Genomic DNA, 18495 nt, shown 5'->3' with positions numbered 1-18495 from the left:
TAATGATTTAGAATGCATGTTAAACTGACATCTTCTAAACGTCTATTTGACATCTGACAGGAAACGTCCTATAGATGTATTGCAGATGAGCAAACACTCTTAAAAATACGTCTTCCAGATGTAAATATTACATCAAATAGACTTGTGCTATCTGGGTAGAAGACGTCCAGCAGACGTTTAGCAGAATGTTCACGCGGCTCATTAACAGTGAAATCAGACCGTGATCAACACAAATCAGATCCGGTAAGACTTTAGTTTTGGACTAGTGGTATATGACACTGTTAGGGAGTTTTTTGTAGTTTCATTCTTGGCTAAAGGACTCCTTTAATTATCAATGGTTGTTTCTACAGGGCCCTGTTTAATAAGACAATATATGAAATGACAAACACACGGTGAGAAAAGCAGAACAGTCAGTTCTGGCCTTTAGCTCCATGTTCTGCATCACACATGTGTGTGTGTGTGTGTGTGTGTGTGTTTGTGAGTTAGTGTGTGAATATGTGTGTCAGTGAGTAAGAGTTTGTGTGTGTATATTCGTGAGTGTTTGAGAGTATGAAGTGAGAACAGCTTCCTCGAGCTGTTGGTCACAGCTGAGACTTCAGTGTGAAAATCTGTTTACCAGACATGTGTGTGTGTGTGTGTGTGTGTGTGTGTGTTCAGCTCAGGTGTAAACAAACACAATTGTGTTTTTTCATGGCTGTCAAATGTACACAGACCTGAGGCAGAATATTAAAGTATCGAGACAAAAGCAAACTTCAGTGAAAGCAAAGACGTTCCCGTATTAAATTTGACTCAATGTCACCGTGTAATCAACATTTTTCAAGAAATATTAGTGTCAAAATTATTTATCGGTGCACATCATCATTATTGTGTTAATTATGTAGAATCAGAATCAGTTCCTCCTGCAGCTTCTCTTCTCTGATGTGGGCGGGGCTATAACCTGTCACTCACATGAGATCAGCCAATAGCAAACCACAACCAACCAATCAATTCCTCACAGACACAATAAAGCTCCGCCCACATTTGTTCTTGTTCCAGAAGCATTTTACTCGATATACGTTGCAATAGTGGAGAAAAGACTTTTTCTTGCCGACCTTAATATTAGTTGACTGCCTAAATGAAGTTTAGCTCATATGATCCCAAAACAAACAAGATGATCGAAAAAGATTTTTGCCATGAAAATGTAGAATAAATACTCAGTCAGTAGCATTTTAGAGGAAATTACAGCAAAACAATCGTAAATAATAAGGGAAAGAATTTAATTCTTTGCTGATGCCGGCTTTGAGAATAAAATGACACTCACAATTCTGACTTTTTTCTCAGAACGGTGACCCAAATAAAGTTCTCCAGTCGCAATTACCTTTTTTAGTTTGTTATTCTGTGCACGGCAGAAACAAACTTTCATGTTTGAAACCCACACTAACCGGCACTGATGGACACTTTTCAAAACTAATGAGGGACGGTGAACGAATATTAATTTTTAGCTGAACTATTTCTGTAAGTACAGTAATGCAGTGTGTGTGTGTGTTCGGTTGTTCTTGGGGTCTGTCAGGCTCTTAACTAATGAGTGAAGCGTCTTCCTCATCTCTCCACAGGACTGTTATTGCTCTATAACACACACTTCACTTTATTATGAGATGATTACGACACATTAGCCATTGTTTGGCGTTTAAATGGGACTCTAAAACGGCACTTAAGCCATCGACTCCGTAACGCCACATCACAGTCCTGCAGGGCTTTAATTATGACACGCGTTCAGACGCAGACTGCCACTCCAAATAAACGAGCGCAATTAATTGCAACCGCTGTCTTCTATCCGTCCCTCGCTGATTTATTGTCAAATTAGTGCCTGTCTGTGCCTGAAGGAGGAGGGAGAGAGGATTCCCGATCATCTCAGCTCGTCTCCGAGATCCCAACGCAAACACACTCCGACACGGACCAGTGACGCCGACCGACGACAGCGGGATTCACTCATGATCGCGGATTGAGACAAAACATGGCAGTCTGTAGAATGATAAAGTCTAGCACACCGATAGAGGACAGTCTGAACATGAACCACCGCAGTTTTGGAGTCTCAATCTCGATTCCTCTAGCGCCACCAACTGTTCAAAGTCGCACTAATGTTTATGCTAATAAGATAGCAACAAAATTCCCTTTTCTTCTGATTCCTTGACTCAAGATTCGATTGCAACCTCTGAAAATCTTTCCGCCATCTTGAATTTTTTAACAAAAAACAAACAAAACATTTTTAACAATGCACGAATGAATTTGACGAAGAGAGCGTAAAAAGGGATTTAAGGCTATATCTCCACAACGCTTTAGCGTATTGGGATGAAATTTGGTACATGTCATCACAATCATGGCCTGAGTATACTTGCAGTGTTTCGGCACAGCGCCACCTACTGGTCGGGAGAAATGGAAAAAAAATGTTTGTTAGCTTTTGCCCAAACATTGAAGCATACAGTCGAATTTTGGGCGTCGACAATTTTGAATTTAGTTGTACGAACACATTATGTGTCATGTGTACCATGTGGTCGAAAATGAATAATATTACAAAAATATCAAAATTGATTATTATTATTATTTTTTCTTAAATGAGACTAGGGCTGATAGATTTCTTCAGTCATACAGAGAACAATGATTACAATTATGCCATATTTGGTTAAAACATTTGTTTTAGTAATGTTATGTCATAAAAATACAACTGTTCATTGTTTTTACACAGTGCATTAACTAATGTTAACGGATATAACTAGTAAATGTAGAGATTAACTAAAATTAATAAACACTGTAGAAGAATGGTTTATTGTTAGTTCATAATATGAAACCTTATTGTAAAGTATTAGCATTATTATTTGTGAAATGTACTTGTAATTTAAGTAAATCCCACACTAAATTCATTTAAAGAGTTTATGTGTTGAAATCTGCAAGTAAACGTCACAATAGGCAACATTCAAAATATAATTACTTATTTCTTTCTTGTGATTTTAGGGTTTGACTTGACATGAACAAACTCTCCCCGGATTCTGAGGTTTAACGCTCACTTTAATCCATTGATTAAGCGGCAGCTCTTTCAGTCTGTCATATTTACTCCTAGATGTATTTTTAAATGCATGTTTGTGAATAATCCTCTGGCTCAAAGCACATTATTCCACGGAAGATGACGGGCCAGAACTCCTGCTGTGATCAGAACAGAGTCGATCAATAATCTCCACCCACACACACACACAAAGGATCAGCAAAAAGGGTTGCATTTTTTCTACGGTTTGATTTTATTGGGATTAGACGTTTTAGAAAATCATTTGTAAAGATCTGTCCATTTGCACAGAATCATGTTGTGATAAAAATGTTTGTCAGGCAGAATCCTGGAGAATGAACGAGGAAGATTGTAGACGTGTGCAACGTGAAAGTATTTATCAATATCATCTGTTCACGACTGCGGCGTAAACGACACACACAGACTCCAGACGTCTTTACACACACTACTGTACATTTACAAAAACAGCGTCCATTAGCAAAGGCCGAAGAACTGCTAAGACTCGAGTAAAAAAATCGTTTCGAGATTTTTAGAAGAACAGAAAATGAGAATCACAGTCTGTCAACATTTAGCATCATTAGTCTGTTATAGAATTGTTTGTTCCTCACTCGATATGGAAGATAAAGATTTGGAGACATCATCCCACTGTCTAGTGTCAAATACTGTCCGGAGCGTTACACTCTTCCATGTTTGAGTCCGTTTGATGGGATTGGGAGATTTCCTACATGCACTACTGGTCGCTTTAAGACTTTTAGTTCCAGTGAAGGATTAATAAAGTAGTGATTGATCATAGAGCTAAACAGAAAAAGAAAAATAGGCCTCTTCGCAACGGTGTGTTCACATCCCAGATCTCCGGTTTAATGGTCGTGGAATCCAGGCATCGGGAACGGACGGGCGAACGCCTCGACGCGTGAACGCAGATCAGCGATACGAGACGCCGTCTCTGCGTCTTCCAGCAGGAAACTCTTGAAATCAGCCAGTTTCTCTGAAGGAAGAAAAATACAAATAAAATAAACCTTTCCGGCTTTTTCAGTTATTTATTTGTATCATTTTGCCTGTGTTAATGCCAACTGCATACAAATTGGCACAGGTGTGTATTTTTTTTTGGGAATTTTACTATTTCACCTTCATTTCCTTTAACAAATCTATTTTGCACTAGTAACACAAAATAGTTCCTATCAGCACCTTTTGGACATACATGTCCCCATTGAAACCAAATCCCAGTGCCATTTAACTATAAAACAATGAAATCTTTGTTAAGAGATTGTAATTTTAACTATTTTTTACCAGATTGTGCCATTGTTCCAGGTTCGACCACTAAAGCAAATACTCGCTTTATTCCCGTTTTCTGCTTCGGCATATTATAGAGTCAATTGGATAAATTATGCAGCGATAATTGTGTGGGTGTGCATGTCAGAGTGTGGCTTGTATGTGTGTATTACAAAAAATGTATTCGATTCTGATTGGCTGCAGAGTGTCCATTTCCATAGACATATACACTAGACGTCACCTTGGGGTTCTAAGCATGCGTCAAAACCGCCGCCATCTTGGAACAGGAAGTCTTGTCATAGGAAGTAGCTAGGTAACGCTGCTATCTCTGCCTTTACTTCGAATTCATTGATGGTGGCGGACTTTTGTGCAGCGTATGATGTTCACAGATGAAATCTGAACTAGGAATAATGTTTAAAAAAAAAAAATTCTTTCTGGAATCAATGATAAATACATGTCTGACCGTTGGAACAAACAAAAAAAACAAGAAAAATCGCATTGATGATGATTTATGGTGATTTTATTTGCGTTAGACCTGTGTCTACTACATTGACGCTGATGCATTAAAGTGGAGGGGCTCCCCTGTTTCAAGATGGCGGCTCTATTGGCGCATTCGTTCCAATGAACTGCCGTCGCCAAGGTGAGGTCTAGTGTATATGTCTATGGTCCATTTCTAGTAAAGGAGTTCTGGTGTAACCATGGAAACCAAGTTATAGTTTGTAAAAACTTTAGATTTCAAATGTAAAACTAATTAAAATATAAAGTAATGTTTTAAAAATGTGTTATTTGGCAAGTGACCGTGGTATAAGCGGGTTAATGCCCTTCGAGGCGGGGAAAGTGTGTCACTGCGTCCAAATATAATCTCACTGAAAGCTCATTTTTGGAGATATCAACCTCAAATTGGGAACATAACTTAATTAGATTCATGGCTTTGATTTCCTTAGCAGTTTTAGACTTACATGTTTCATAAAATAATGTTCATAAATTATTTTCATAAACTTAAACCTATTTAACTTTTTTTTTTGGATTCACCAATTCCTTTTTTTTTTTTTTACTTCAACAATTATCGCCAAGTGTCTTCTTTAAAACGAGACCAAACTTAAGTCTGTCTCCCAAGCTTCAAATTTTGGCCCAGATATTTTTGTATATATATTTGTAACTTATTTAAATTGATGGACCAGGGTTAATGTGAGATAAAAGGACAGAAAGGTAAGCCATTTTCCTGTATTTTTTCTTTGAATGTAGCAAAAGAACTTCAGGCAACCTCTCACGAGAGCCCGATAGACAGCGTATGGTTTATTCATGTGGTTTCCACTGGTTTACTCACTGGTCTTGGTCTTCACATCCACAGCGATCTTGATGCCCTGATCTATGAAATCCACAACCTGATGAAAGTCTGATTCCTTGAACTGGCGTGACGTGAGCGCAGGGGTTCCTGGGATACCAGAAGACGGATTACAGCACTCAATTCCATACTCATATATTTCATGTGAATTTTGGGATATTGCATAAAAAAAACAAAAACAAAAAAACACCAAGAATCTTATCTTAGCGCATAAAATCTTACAAATACGCTTTCATGCACTTATTTGCTATATTTCCATACACCTAATTTCAAGTGGATTTTGGGATATTGCATAAAAAAAAACACCATAAAAATGTGCATTTAAAAAACTAAATTGAGGTGGATACTGTTTTTATCTGATAAGAAGACATGCGCATAAACTATGATGGAAACACATTTACTGAATAAATCTTTCTGAAAGTCGAAGTGTGTGTTCAGAATGATTGGGTGTAATTCCCTCCAGAAGCGTCTCACACACACACACACACACACGAGTGTGTTCCCGAACGGCAGCATCCGAACACGACAGCGTTTACGGTGTTTCGTCTCACGCTCGAAAGTGTAGAAACTCACACTTTATTACTAATATTTAGTGACGGTTTAGTTCTCTTGAACACATGAGTGGAAACGCTGCTTTATTCACAAAAGATTCAAGTTAACTTCGTAACTTTGAGTGTGTGAGCATGTGTCGTGTTCCTCACCCAGTCGAAGGCCGCCGGGCGTGAGCGCGCTCTTGTCTCCGGGACACGTGTTCTTGTTGGCCGTGATGGACACCAGTTCCAGAACTCGTTCAGCACGCGCTCCGTCCATTCCCAGAGGCCTCAGATCCACCAGAACCAGATGATTATCGGTTCCTCCTGAACATCCACAACACAAACACTCAGTCAATAGACACTTACAGCACTAGTGAAACTGGAGAATTCAACTTAAAGGTGAAACTAATATATTATATAGACTCATTACATGCAAAGTGAGATATTTCAAGCCTTTATTTGTTAGTTTGATGATTATGACCCCAAATTCCCCTCAAAGTCATAATCATCAAAATTATATCAAATAAAGGCTTGAAATATCTCACTTTGCATGTAACGAGTCAATATAATATATTAGTTTCACCTTTTAAGTTGAATTACTGAACCTTTGCACCATATTCTGATTTTTCTGTATACTTTCTGTAATATTCTCTTAACCCTTGTGCATCAATAAAAAAAGTTACACACAGGTAAAAAGAGGACAAAAATGTCCATGTCAAAAAACTGTCATAAAAATGTGACGCTTTGGAGCACAGACTTAAGTTTGGTATCATTTTAAAGAAGACCCTTTGCAGATTATTGCTGAAGTAAAAAAATAATAATAAGTAAATTAAAAAAAAAAAGTTATATAGGTATAAGTTTATGAAAATTATTTAAAAAAAATATTTTATATAAAATATATATTTTATAAATCAGGTTGAACTCAAAACTGCAATAAAATCAAAGCCGTAAATCTAAATAGGTTGTGTTCCAAATTTGAGGATGATATCTCAAAAAATGAGCTTTCAGTAACAGTTTGTTTGGGTGTAGTGACATATTTCCCCCATTGGGTGGCAGCAAAACCCCACTGGAGCTCACAGTGACTGGATTTGAGTTTGCAGTTTTTCTCTCTCAGTATTACAAACACACACACATATTTTTTGTAACACACATACTAACCACACTCTGACATCCATACCAACACACCCACACAAATATTGTTGCATAATTTATCCAGTTGGCTCTATAGTATGCCGAACCAGAAAACAGGAATAAAGTGATATTAGTTTTATAGGCCAAACTTAAAAAAAAATGGCACCATCTGATAAAAAATAGTAAAAAAATAAAATGCCATCAGAATGAAAGCCTCTTAACAAAGATTGCATAATTTTATAGTTAACTGAACCGGGGATTAAAAAATGGCAGTTTTCAATGAGGACATTTTTGTCCAAAAGGTGCTGAGAGGGAGTATTTCTTGTACCTAATGCAAAAAAATATTTTCTTAAGAAAATGACGGTGAAATAGTAAAAATCCAATTAAAAATACACACCTGTGCCAAGTTGTTTGCAGTTAGCTTTAACACAGGCAAAGTGATCAAAAAAACAAAACTGAAAAGGACACAAATGTCCATAAGGATGCACAAGGGTTAAATAGCAATAAATAACAGTAGACTAGTTAACGCTTCAGTGACATATTTCTCTCTTTTGACCAACATAATTGATCTCTCGATATATTTTCCTCTTTGGTAAAGTCATAGAAATGCCATCATGGATTTCTCTTTTGAAATTGTACTTCTACTGTATAGAAGTTCAGCAAACCATGACGACTTCTGCTTCGAGAACCTCGAAGTGTGTAGTCTGATTCAGTTTTGATGTTGTGAGTTTGGACCGTCACGTCTCAGGTGAAAATGAATCGCAGCTGCTTTAGACACAACAACATGTGTGGCGATATGAAGAGCGGACAGCTGTGTGGCTTTCAATTAGTTGTGCATATGTGTCGGAGAACACTACAGCTGATTCACGGCTTGATTTCACACCGAGGAAATACTCAATGCTGTCCACTTATGAATTTACACATGGTGTGTGATAAAGCGCATTAAAAACACCACATAAACAACATTAAACGCTGGATGTTCGCACCAAATGTTCACAGCAAACGCCCGAACGCACAAAAACACAATTAAACACAATTAACATCTTCCTAACTTCTCTCAGAGTCAGTCAAACACCCGTTCTGCTGGTTTATTCTTTAATAAAAGTGATTTAGCTTCACCTGGACCTGAGAGAGTGTTTCTGCTCATAATGAGGAAATTAGCAGCTGAACACTGAGAATAATCAACATCAGAAAAGATTATTAAACTGAGGAAAGGACTGAACTCTTTTGCTTCAGGTGGACGAGTTTAAATGAGTTTGAGTGACTTCCCAGTGGTGTAAATCCAGTTATGTGGTGTTTTAATATGAATTAACTCATGGTGTGGACAGTATTTCCTCCTTAAAACTGCAGAGAACCAAAGACAGTCTCAAAAACACACTTTGAAATCGCTGGTGTTTCTGACGGCACAAACCACCTTGTAACCAATCAGATCAACGTGTGATCGACAACCAGTGGATCTCTGAGTGGAGGCGGGGCTCATCTGCATATTTATAGAACCACACATACTAAATGAGGCGAGGGTGTCGAGTTACATTCAAGATGTTTTAAGGCAGTAAGACATTTTTTTTTGAGGGAAAAAAGCTTAAATGTGTCATTTTGGAAATAAAACATGAGTTTAAGGGATAAAACTATGGACTACAGGGACTTTAAGTGATCAATTTCACATTGCTAATAAAAACAACCTCATTTTTTTTATATAGTGGCCAAGAACTGAAGGTACGAAGAGACCTACTGTATCGGTTAGTTTTCTTCTTCTTCATCCACTATTTAGTACATATAACAGAATATCAAAGACATGTGAAATTTGTTGAAATGTGGTTGGCTGGATCAGTGTGTTGTGATTGGTCGAGCGATTCGAGTGTGTTTGGGAAATGACTTAACATAACAACCAGTACTAACTAACTCAACCAGGCCCCGCCCCTTTATTCTGTGCATGAATTATTATAATGAGGCGTGACGTGTTCGTTCCCGGAAGAAACTCAAGACTACACTGGAGGCGTTTCAGTTCAGAAACACTGAGAAGAACTGGAGCTTTTTCCACATGTTTTTCTTGATCAATGAGTCTTTCCGACCCCTGAAAGAGAAGCTTGACTTCAGTGTAAAAACCCACCGGAGACGAGTGTGAAGCCCTTCTGCAGCAGCGCGGCGGCCATGGCCTTGGAGTTCTTCAGGACCTGAGCGATGTACTGGCGAAACATGGGCGTCGTGGCCTGGAGAGAGAGCGAACCATCAATGATCAAAACCAGTAAATGAGTTCCCAAGTGCACGAATATCAGACATGGAAGGATATTAATTCAGCGTATGAACAGATAATAAACTGCAAACAGGGTTCATACACACGAATGATTATACAGTATATATGATTGAGCTGAAGAATCAACGCTGTATCATACACTTGGATATTAATGAGCAATATCACACTCATAGTCATGTGACACTGCTCTATATCTATATATCTATATCAGACGGGCTCATTTACTGTGAAATAATTGTTTTATTGATAAAATTAAACACCACTTTTCAAGGGTTTTCCAGGACTAACATTTCAAAATCTCACATTCCAGCACTTTCAGTTCCTGTGCAAGTGAAATATAGATTATAGAATAAATATCTGGTACCTGTCTGAGAGCCACGGCGACGCCAGCGATGGCATGGTTGTGTGGGCCGCCCTGAAGCGAAGGGAACACTGAGAAGTTGACCTTGTCCTCCAGGTCGTACATGACCTCTTTACCCTTCTTATCCAGCGAGCGCACGCCCTTACGGTAGAATATAAGCCCCGCCCTGGGGGAGGAGCCACACATGAGGAGGAGGAGCCACACGAGAGAAGAATGATCCAGATGAGAGGGGGAGGAGCCAAAAGAGAGGGGGAGGAGCCACACGAGGAGGAGGAGCCACACGAGAGAAGAATGATCCAGATGAGAGGGGGAGGAGCCAAAAGAGAGGAGGAGAAGCCAAAATAGAGGGGGAGGAGACACAAGAGAGGGGGAGGAGCCCATTAATAATGATCAGAATAACACTATACTGTAGTATGTAGTATATTATACACAGTAGAGCCAGACCGATATATCGGCAGACCGATATTAGGCATTTTCCAAACTATCGGTATCGGCAGTTATAATGGCCGATAAATGAATATTTCAAAAATAAAATAAAAACGGACAAAACACGCTTGAACCATGTCTTGAGTGTTGGAGTTGTATAGTTTGTCCACCAGAGGGCGCTCTACACCGTTCCTGTTGGCAACACTCGTTGAGTTGGTCATGATACATGCATTGCTTGAACAAAAATTAAAAGAACATCCCCATCAGTTCTCTAAACTCAAATAAGCAGGACAAAATTTGTGACTATCGTGTCCAGTTTCAAATAAATAAATAAAATATCGGCCGATATATCGGAATATCGGATTTTAAAACCTAAAAATATTTGTATCGCTATCGGCCTTCAAAATCCTTTATCGGTCGGGCTCTAATACACAGTATGTTCTGTATGCATGCAACGTCCAGATTATTTACTAGATTAGCAGATTGCATGAAATACTGTATCCCACAATGCAGTGCTCAACTTTGACCTCTCATTTGATCAGACTGTTACATCACAAATTTTGACTTTTTAATTCACAGTTTAATTCGCCAATTCGTTAAAATTTTGAAATAAGTCTCTTCTGCTCAGCAAAGCTGCATTTACTTGATCAAAAATACAGTAAAAAAATTCACAATTTGTGAAATATTATTGTAGTGTAAATCATCTGTTTTCTATGTGAATATACAGTAAAGTGTAATTTATTCCTGTGATCAAAGCTGAATTTATATAGTTAAAAATACAGATGAACATTTTCATCATGTTTTCTCTGTGAAATAATGTGTGAATTGTAATGCACTAATTTGCATAACCGTATAAGGTCACATGCGTCTCACTGGATCAGACTGAGTGACGTGTACCTGGATCCGCGCAGGGATTTGTGAGTGGTCGAGGTCACGAGGTCGGCGTGTTCGAAGGGCGAGGGAATGGCTCTCCCGGCCACCAGTCCACTGATGTGAGCCATGTCTGCCAGCAGGTACGCGTTCAGCTCACTGCACAGCTGTGTGTGTGTGTGTGTGTGTGTGTGTGTGTTTGCACAAAAAAAGTATGTTTTGCACTTTTTGCATAGTTTTAATTGCCTGGAGTAATGCTTAAAACACTTATGGATGATTTCAATACTTAAAATATTTAAAACTACAAAAACGATTCTGACGGACAGATGGAGACACACACACACACACACCTTCTTGATGCGGCTGTAGTCGATGAGGCGAGCGTAAGCGCTGGTTCCGGCGATGATGAGTCTGGGTCGGAAGAGTCGAGCCGTCAGTTCCATCTGATCATAATCAATCAGACCCGAATCAGGCTGAGAGAGAGAGAGAGAGAGAGAGACACTGAGAGACAGTAAAGTGTTTACGACATTGCGAAGCAGCTGAACAGACACACAGTCTTTTACGACACCCTGGTTTATGATCCATATATAAACGCCGTATGTTTACACTCATCTCTGACTGACAGCACAACACTTCCTGCAACATCCAGACGAGCATTTCCTGTAAAGCTGCTTTCAGAAACTATTGTGAACATGAGCTGTACTTTTATTGAATCTCCAACTGTTCTCTTGTCAGTCTCATAACCCTCAAAATAAATATCAATCAAATGTATAAATAATAAGGAATTATTTAAATAAGCGTAAAAAAATATTAAATAAAAAAAAAATCAAAATGAAACACTTGCTAAAAAGATTAAATATCTTACTAGTTTACCCACTGTACATGTCATGTGACTATAAACCAACATGAGATGTGTCGTTAAATTATTGAAATATTAACTAAAAATGCAATTTTACACCAATATCAGCATTAGACGCATTTATATAATAAATATGATCAAACTTCCGATAATGTTTTCACATCGACGTTGCTTTTTCTGCATGTAAACATGTCTGTCATCCGACCAGATTTCAGTTTCTTTATATTTTCAGCTCATTTTCTCTCTCGGCTGAAAGGGACATTTTCTTACTCTCTCTCTCTAACTCTCTCACTCACTCTCTCTCTCACCCTCACCGTCTCTGAGATCAGGACAGCAGATAATCTCTCTCTGTCGGTCACTCCATCATGCTAAAGTGTGTGTGTGTGTGTGTGTGTGTGTGTGTGTTAGAGGGCCGCCTGTCGATTTCCTATTATCTCTCCCCATAGAGGGGACTGACCATCCATCCATCTCACACACACACACACACACACACACACACACACAGTCTTAACATGTGTTCCGTACAATCATAATAATTTAGGGGAGTTACGCCTGTATTTCAATGAGGTACTCTCACTCACTCACTGACTGACTCACTGACTCACTCATACACACACTCACTCACTCATTCACTGACTCACTGACTCACTCTCTGACTGACTCACTGACTCACTCTCTGACTCACTCACTCACTCACTCACTGACTCACTCACTGACTGACTCACTGACTCACTCATACACACACTCACTCACTCATTCACTGACTCACTGACTCACTCTCTGACTGACTCACTGACTCACTCACTCACACACACACTCACTCATCCATTCACTGACTCACTCACTCACTCACACACTCACTCACTCATTCACTCACTCACTCACTCACTGACTCACTCACACACTCACTCACACACACACTCACTCACTCATTCACTCACTCTCTGACTGACTCACTGACTCAATCACTCACACACACACTCACTCATCCATTCACTGACTCACTCACTCACTCACACACTCACTCACTCATTCACTGACTCACTCACTCACTCACACACTCATTCACTCACTCACACACTCACTCATTCACTGACTCACTGACTCACTCACTCACTCACTCACTCATTCACTGACTTACTGACTCACTCACACACTCACTCACTCATTCACTCACTCACACACTCACTCATTCACTCACTCACTGACTCACTCACTTACTCACTCACTCACTCACTCATTCACTGACTTACTGACTCACTCACTCACTCATTCACTCACTCACTGACTCACTCACTCACTCACTCACTCATTCACTGACTTACTGACTCACTCACTCACTCATTCACTCACTCACTCACTCACTCACTCACTGACTCACTCACTCACTCACTCACTTACTTACTTACTCACTCACTCACTGACTTACTCACTCACTCACTCACTGACTCACTCACTCACTCACTCATTCACTCACTCACTTACTTACTTACTCACTCACTCACTCACTCACACACACACTCATTCACTCACTCACTCACTGACTCACTTACTCACTCACTCACTCACTCACTCACACACTCACACACTCATTCACTCACTCATTCACTGACTTACTCACTCACTCACACACTCATTCACTCACTCACTCACTCACTGACTCACTTACTCACTCACTCACTCACACACTCACACACTCACACACTCATTCACTCACTCATTCACTGACTTACTCACACACTCATTCACTCACTCACTCACACACTCACTCATTCACTCACTCACTCATTCACTGACTTACTCACTCACTCACTCACTCATTCACTCACTCACTCACTCACTCACTGACTCACTCACTCACTCACTTACTTACTTACTCACTCACTCACTCACTCACACACTCATTCACTCACTCACTCACTTACTCACTCACTCACTCACTCACACACTCACACACTCACTCATTCACTCACTGACTCACTCACTCACTGACTCACTCACTGACTCACTTACTCACTGACTCACTCACACACTCACTCACTCATTCACTCACTCACTGACTCACTCACTCACTCACTCAGTCATTCACTGACTTACTGACTCACTTACTCACTCACTCACTCACTCACTCACACACTCATTCACTCACTCACTCACACACTCACTCATTCACTCACTCACTGACTCACTCACTGACTCACTCACTCACTGACTCACTCACACACTCACTCACTCATTCACTCACTCACTCACTCACTCACTGACTCACTCACTCACTCAGTCATTCACTGACTTACTGACTCACTGACTCACTCACTCACGTTGAGTTTGTAGGGCATCGACTCGAAGTAGATGGAAGTGGCCGAGATCCGCTTGACGTCAGACATGTATCCGTGAGTGAGACTGAGACACAGAGAACATATTACATTCTAGTGGGCGAGAGAGGTAGAGAATGAATGAGGGAGAGAGAGTGCCGTCCACTCACTGTCCCCCGTCGGGCAGGTCGAGGCCCATGATCCTGTCGTGAGGCTTCAGGACGGCCGTATAAGCGGCGAAGTTGGCCGGAGAGCCGGAGTACGGCTGAACGTTTACACCCCACAGCGACGGGTCGAGATCGAACGCCTCCAGCGCCCTCTTCTGGCAGAGCAGCTCGATCTGATCCACCACCTCAGCGCCGCCGTAATACCTGCACACACACACACACACACACACACACGTTAACCCTCACCGCACCAGACGAGTGTGATCCAATCAACCTTATCAACACATCAGTCTCAAAACCAGCAAAAATATATCAATAAATAAATACAGGTAAATAAAAAAAAATAAAATAAAAGTCCTAAATTAAAAGTACTTTATACAAAAACAAATGAAAAAATTAATTAATTAATACATAAATAAAAATAGAATAAATCATTAAATAAATAAAAAATAATAAAAGTATGTTAATAAAAAATACATAAAAACAAATGAAAATGAATGCACATAAATAAATCATTATAAACACAAATAAAATAATTGTAAAATAAGCGTGTCAGCTCCTAGACTTCTTTTGAATAAACGAATAGATCTGTACACAAAAACACAGACCTTTTCCCCGGGTATCCTTCAGAGTACTTGTTGTTGAGACACGAACCCTGAGCCTCGAGGGCCGCTCGACTGCAAAAGTTCTGTCAACACACACACACACACACACACACACACAACAATTTGATTAATGAGCAGCGATGGAGGGAGAGATTTTCAGAGGATAAAAACTGAAATTTGTGTCTGTTTATTAGGTCAACCAGAACCAGAAACACCTCCTCTAACACCTGATGTACCCACTACGGCATAAGACTGGCGTCCACACTGATGTTAGTCTAGTGTAATCAGCCGGGCCTAGACACCACCACTAACTAAATTAATAACTTTTTTACAATAAAAATTACACATCACTGAACTTACTTTAGCTGGACTGTGACGCTATTCTCTTCTAGAAACAAACTTTGTTGCATTATTTTTCTTGTAAAAAGCGCTGTATAAATAAAGCAGACTTGACTTGATCCTCACATGACTGCTGTGGAGTGATTGACATGAGTTGTGTTAATGAGAGAATGACCACACACACACACACACACACACACACACACACACACACACACACACACACACACACCTCTGAGGCGATGAGCTCGAGTCCCCGGCACTGCCTGTCCTTCTCCTTCATCAGAAGCTCCCACATCTGCGGGTCGTCCTGAGCCAGACTCTCCTGACCCGTCCACTGCCGCTCGTCATCGGCCCACGCCGCCGGCGCTGAGTGCTGACATCTGACGGCGGGAACACACCGGACCACCGGCTGCACACACACACACACACATGAGATCAAGCTTAGCTCAAACACACTCTGCTCTCGCCCTCAGGAGCTGCAAACAAATGAATCTTCACTAAACAAACTTACAGCAGCGAGTCTTTAAACTCACCAGAGACGAGCGTTATTAACACTGGATTACACACACACACACACACACACATCCTTTCTGAATCACACAACATAACAATAATTACATGTGCAGAGGAAGAACTGCTCAGAGAGAAACATCACGCATATGAAGATTCATATTTTACACAAGATCAGTTCACTCACTGAACATCAAATATCAAATGTGGGATTAATAAATATATATTATATTTTATTAAAATTTGTATTATGCGCGTTTTAAAATGTATATTATATGTGTTTTAATTAAATTATACACACACTACACATCTCACAAATAATAATTTTAAATGTGCATCATATTTTAAATTATAATATACATCACAAATTATAATATATTACAAGTTTTCTAATTTGACATATATATTATTAAAAATATGTACTTGCTCATACTATATATATATATATATATATAGTATGAGCAAGTACATATTTTAATATATATATATATATATTAATTATAATATATATATATATATATATATATATATATATTAATAATAATAATCTAATTTATAATGCATTTACTTTTTATAATAATTATTTAATACTATAAAAAAATAATAATGTAATTATTGTTTGCTTTATTGCTTTACATTATATTATAAAATTTATATATATATATATATATATATATATTTCTATGTTAGTGAGTGTGTATGTATAATTTATATATGTAGGGAAAACAAATGATAAAAATATAAATGTATTATTATTTGTAATATATATATCATTATTTGTAATAATAATATATATATAATATTATTATTTGTAATAATATATATATATATATATATATATATATATATGTACAGTATATGTGTATGTGTATATATATATATATATATACACAGTATTTATATATATAATTATAACGTGATATATACATATGATTTTACATAGGATCAGGATGATTCATAATAGATCCATGATATAAATATATCTTCATAAACCACAGAACTGATGCCTGAAAGAATGTAAATATAATCTTGATTATGAACTTTAAAAAATCACGACTGAAAAAATCCCCCACAAAATATGAAGATTGACGGGCTGGAAAATCCACTAAATGATGGGAAACTGGGATACAGGCGGAATCAGAGCTGAATTAAATGAATTCTACAGTTCTAGTGTGTGTGTGTGTGTGTGTGTGTGTGTGTGTGTGTGAGGAACTTGGTGAGATACAATAATCAGCATGACGTTTTAATTCTGCTCCAATCAGCAACTCTCAACAGAAACTTTACAGCCAAGTGAAAATTCAGCATAACTGCTTATCTAATCATTCACAAGCACACACACACACACACACACACACACACACACTCGCGCTTCTCTGCAGATTAAGAGGTTCTGGGTGTCGTTCGACTCGTTTCTTTCTTGATAAATGTCAACTGTTCTTACTTTCTGAACTCACAGATCCTCCGTCTCTGCATTCAAGAAACAAAAAAAGCTGCAAAAGTACCGCGTTTTTGTAAATACACCATCTAGTACCATAGTATTTTTGAAGTACATGGGAATACCATGTAAATCTGGAAAAGGAATGACGTCCCGCCAAAAGCTGGAAACAATGGACCATTTTTATGCTTCATTCTGAGCCTCTGTTTAAAACGTTCGTTTTTAAGGCGTGGCTCCTTTAAGGCGCGTCAATAAACGCCCACTGTTATGATTGGCTAATGTCACTGCAAACAGTATCAATCATAGACATTTTATTTATTTATTTGAAATATTTTTTAATTAATAAATACATAGGCTCCATAGTTATAATCTGAACACACATCTGAATACTGTATCGGTGTCATCTGTCATATCAGCTACATAAAATAATGAGAACATGAGAATGTGTGTTTGAAACCGATATAAAAATTTGGATTAAGATTTATCTGCCAATATATCGGTTATCGGTTTCTAAAACAAAGAATTATCGGTTATAGTTATCAGCCAAAATGTCAATATCGGTTCATGCCTAGACACGCGACACGTCTAATCTATTCTCCTCGTAGCTCCTCCCACACCCCCCTCTGATTCGTCTGAACTTTATTCATTTATTGCTGACGCAGGAGTCGCACGCATGAACCAAAAGCTTCATAATTAACACTAATAAAGCAAATAAAGGGCCTCGTCTCGTCACAGCAGGACCTGATGAAGCGCTGCGCTTTAAAACTGTTATTAAAAAACTATTATCTCAACGACGGCGGAGATCGGTTTATGAGACGGACTGGAGCATTACAGCGGCTCCAACACTCTTCATCTCACACACACACACACACACACACACACACACACACACACACACACTGAAGACAAAGTCCAAACTTCTGCTGCGTTTAATGTTTGTGTGTTTCCCCATCAGCCCTTCTGAAGCAACACACAGATTTTAATTGAAATATGTCTTGTTACTATTGCAAACATGTAGAACACACACACACACACACAC

General features: G+C 38.8%; 1 protein-coding gene across 1 annotated transcript in view; it reads right to left on the bottom strand.

Annotated features, from left to right (window-relative positions):
• Positions 1-3245: 3245 nt before the first annotated feature.
• The window catches only part of shmt2 (serine hydroxymethyltransferase 2 (mitochondrial)), a 22890-nt gene continuing 7640 nt past the window's right edge, over positions 3246-18495 (bottom strand). Inside the window, exons 2-12 of the mRNA XM_039654241.2 lie at positions 15741-15920; positions 15173-15252; positions 14568-14768; positions 14404-14485; positions 11574-11696; positions 11251-11390; positions 9931-10093; positions 9423-9522; positions 6350-6505; positions 5631-5738; positions 3246-4019 (exon numbers count right to left, since the gene is read on the bottom strand). Of these exons, the coding sequence (XP_039510175.2) occupies positions 3892-4019; positions 5631-5738; positions 6350-6505; positions 9423-9522; positions 9931-10093; positions 11251-11390; positions 11574-11696; positions 14404-14485; positions 14568-14768; positions 15173-15252; positions 15741-15920 (1461 nt within the window). The 3' untranslated portion in view covers positions 3246-3891. The remainder of the gene's footprint in view (positions 4020-5630; positions 5739-6349; positions 6506-9422; positions 9523-9930; positions 10094-11250; positions 11391-11573; positions 11697-14403; positions 14486-14567; positions 14769-15172; positions 15253-15740; positions 15921-18495) is intronic.

The sequence above is a fragment of the Pimephales promelas genome, chromosome 8 (genome assembly GCF_988280905.1).
Source record: "Pimephales promelas chromosome 8, fPimPro1.hap1.1, whole genome shotgun sequence".
Taxonomy (NCBI): domain Eukaryota; kingdom Metazoa; phylum Chordata; class Actinopteri; order Cypriniformes; family Leuciscidae; genus Pimephales; species Pimephales promelas.
This window is presented reverse-complemented; position numbering and strand designations above follow the sequence as displayed.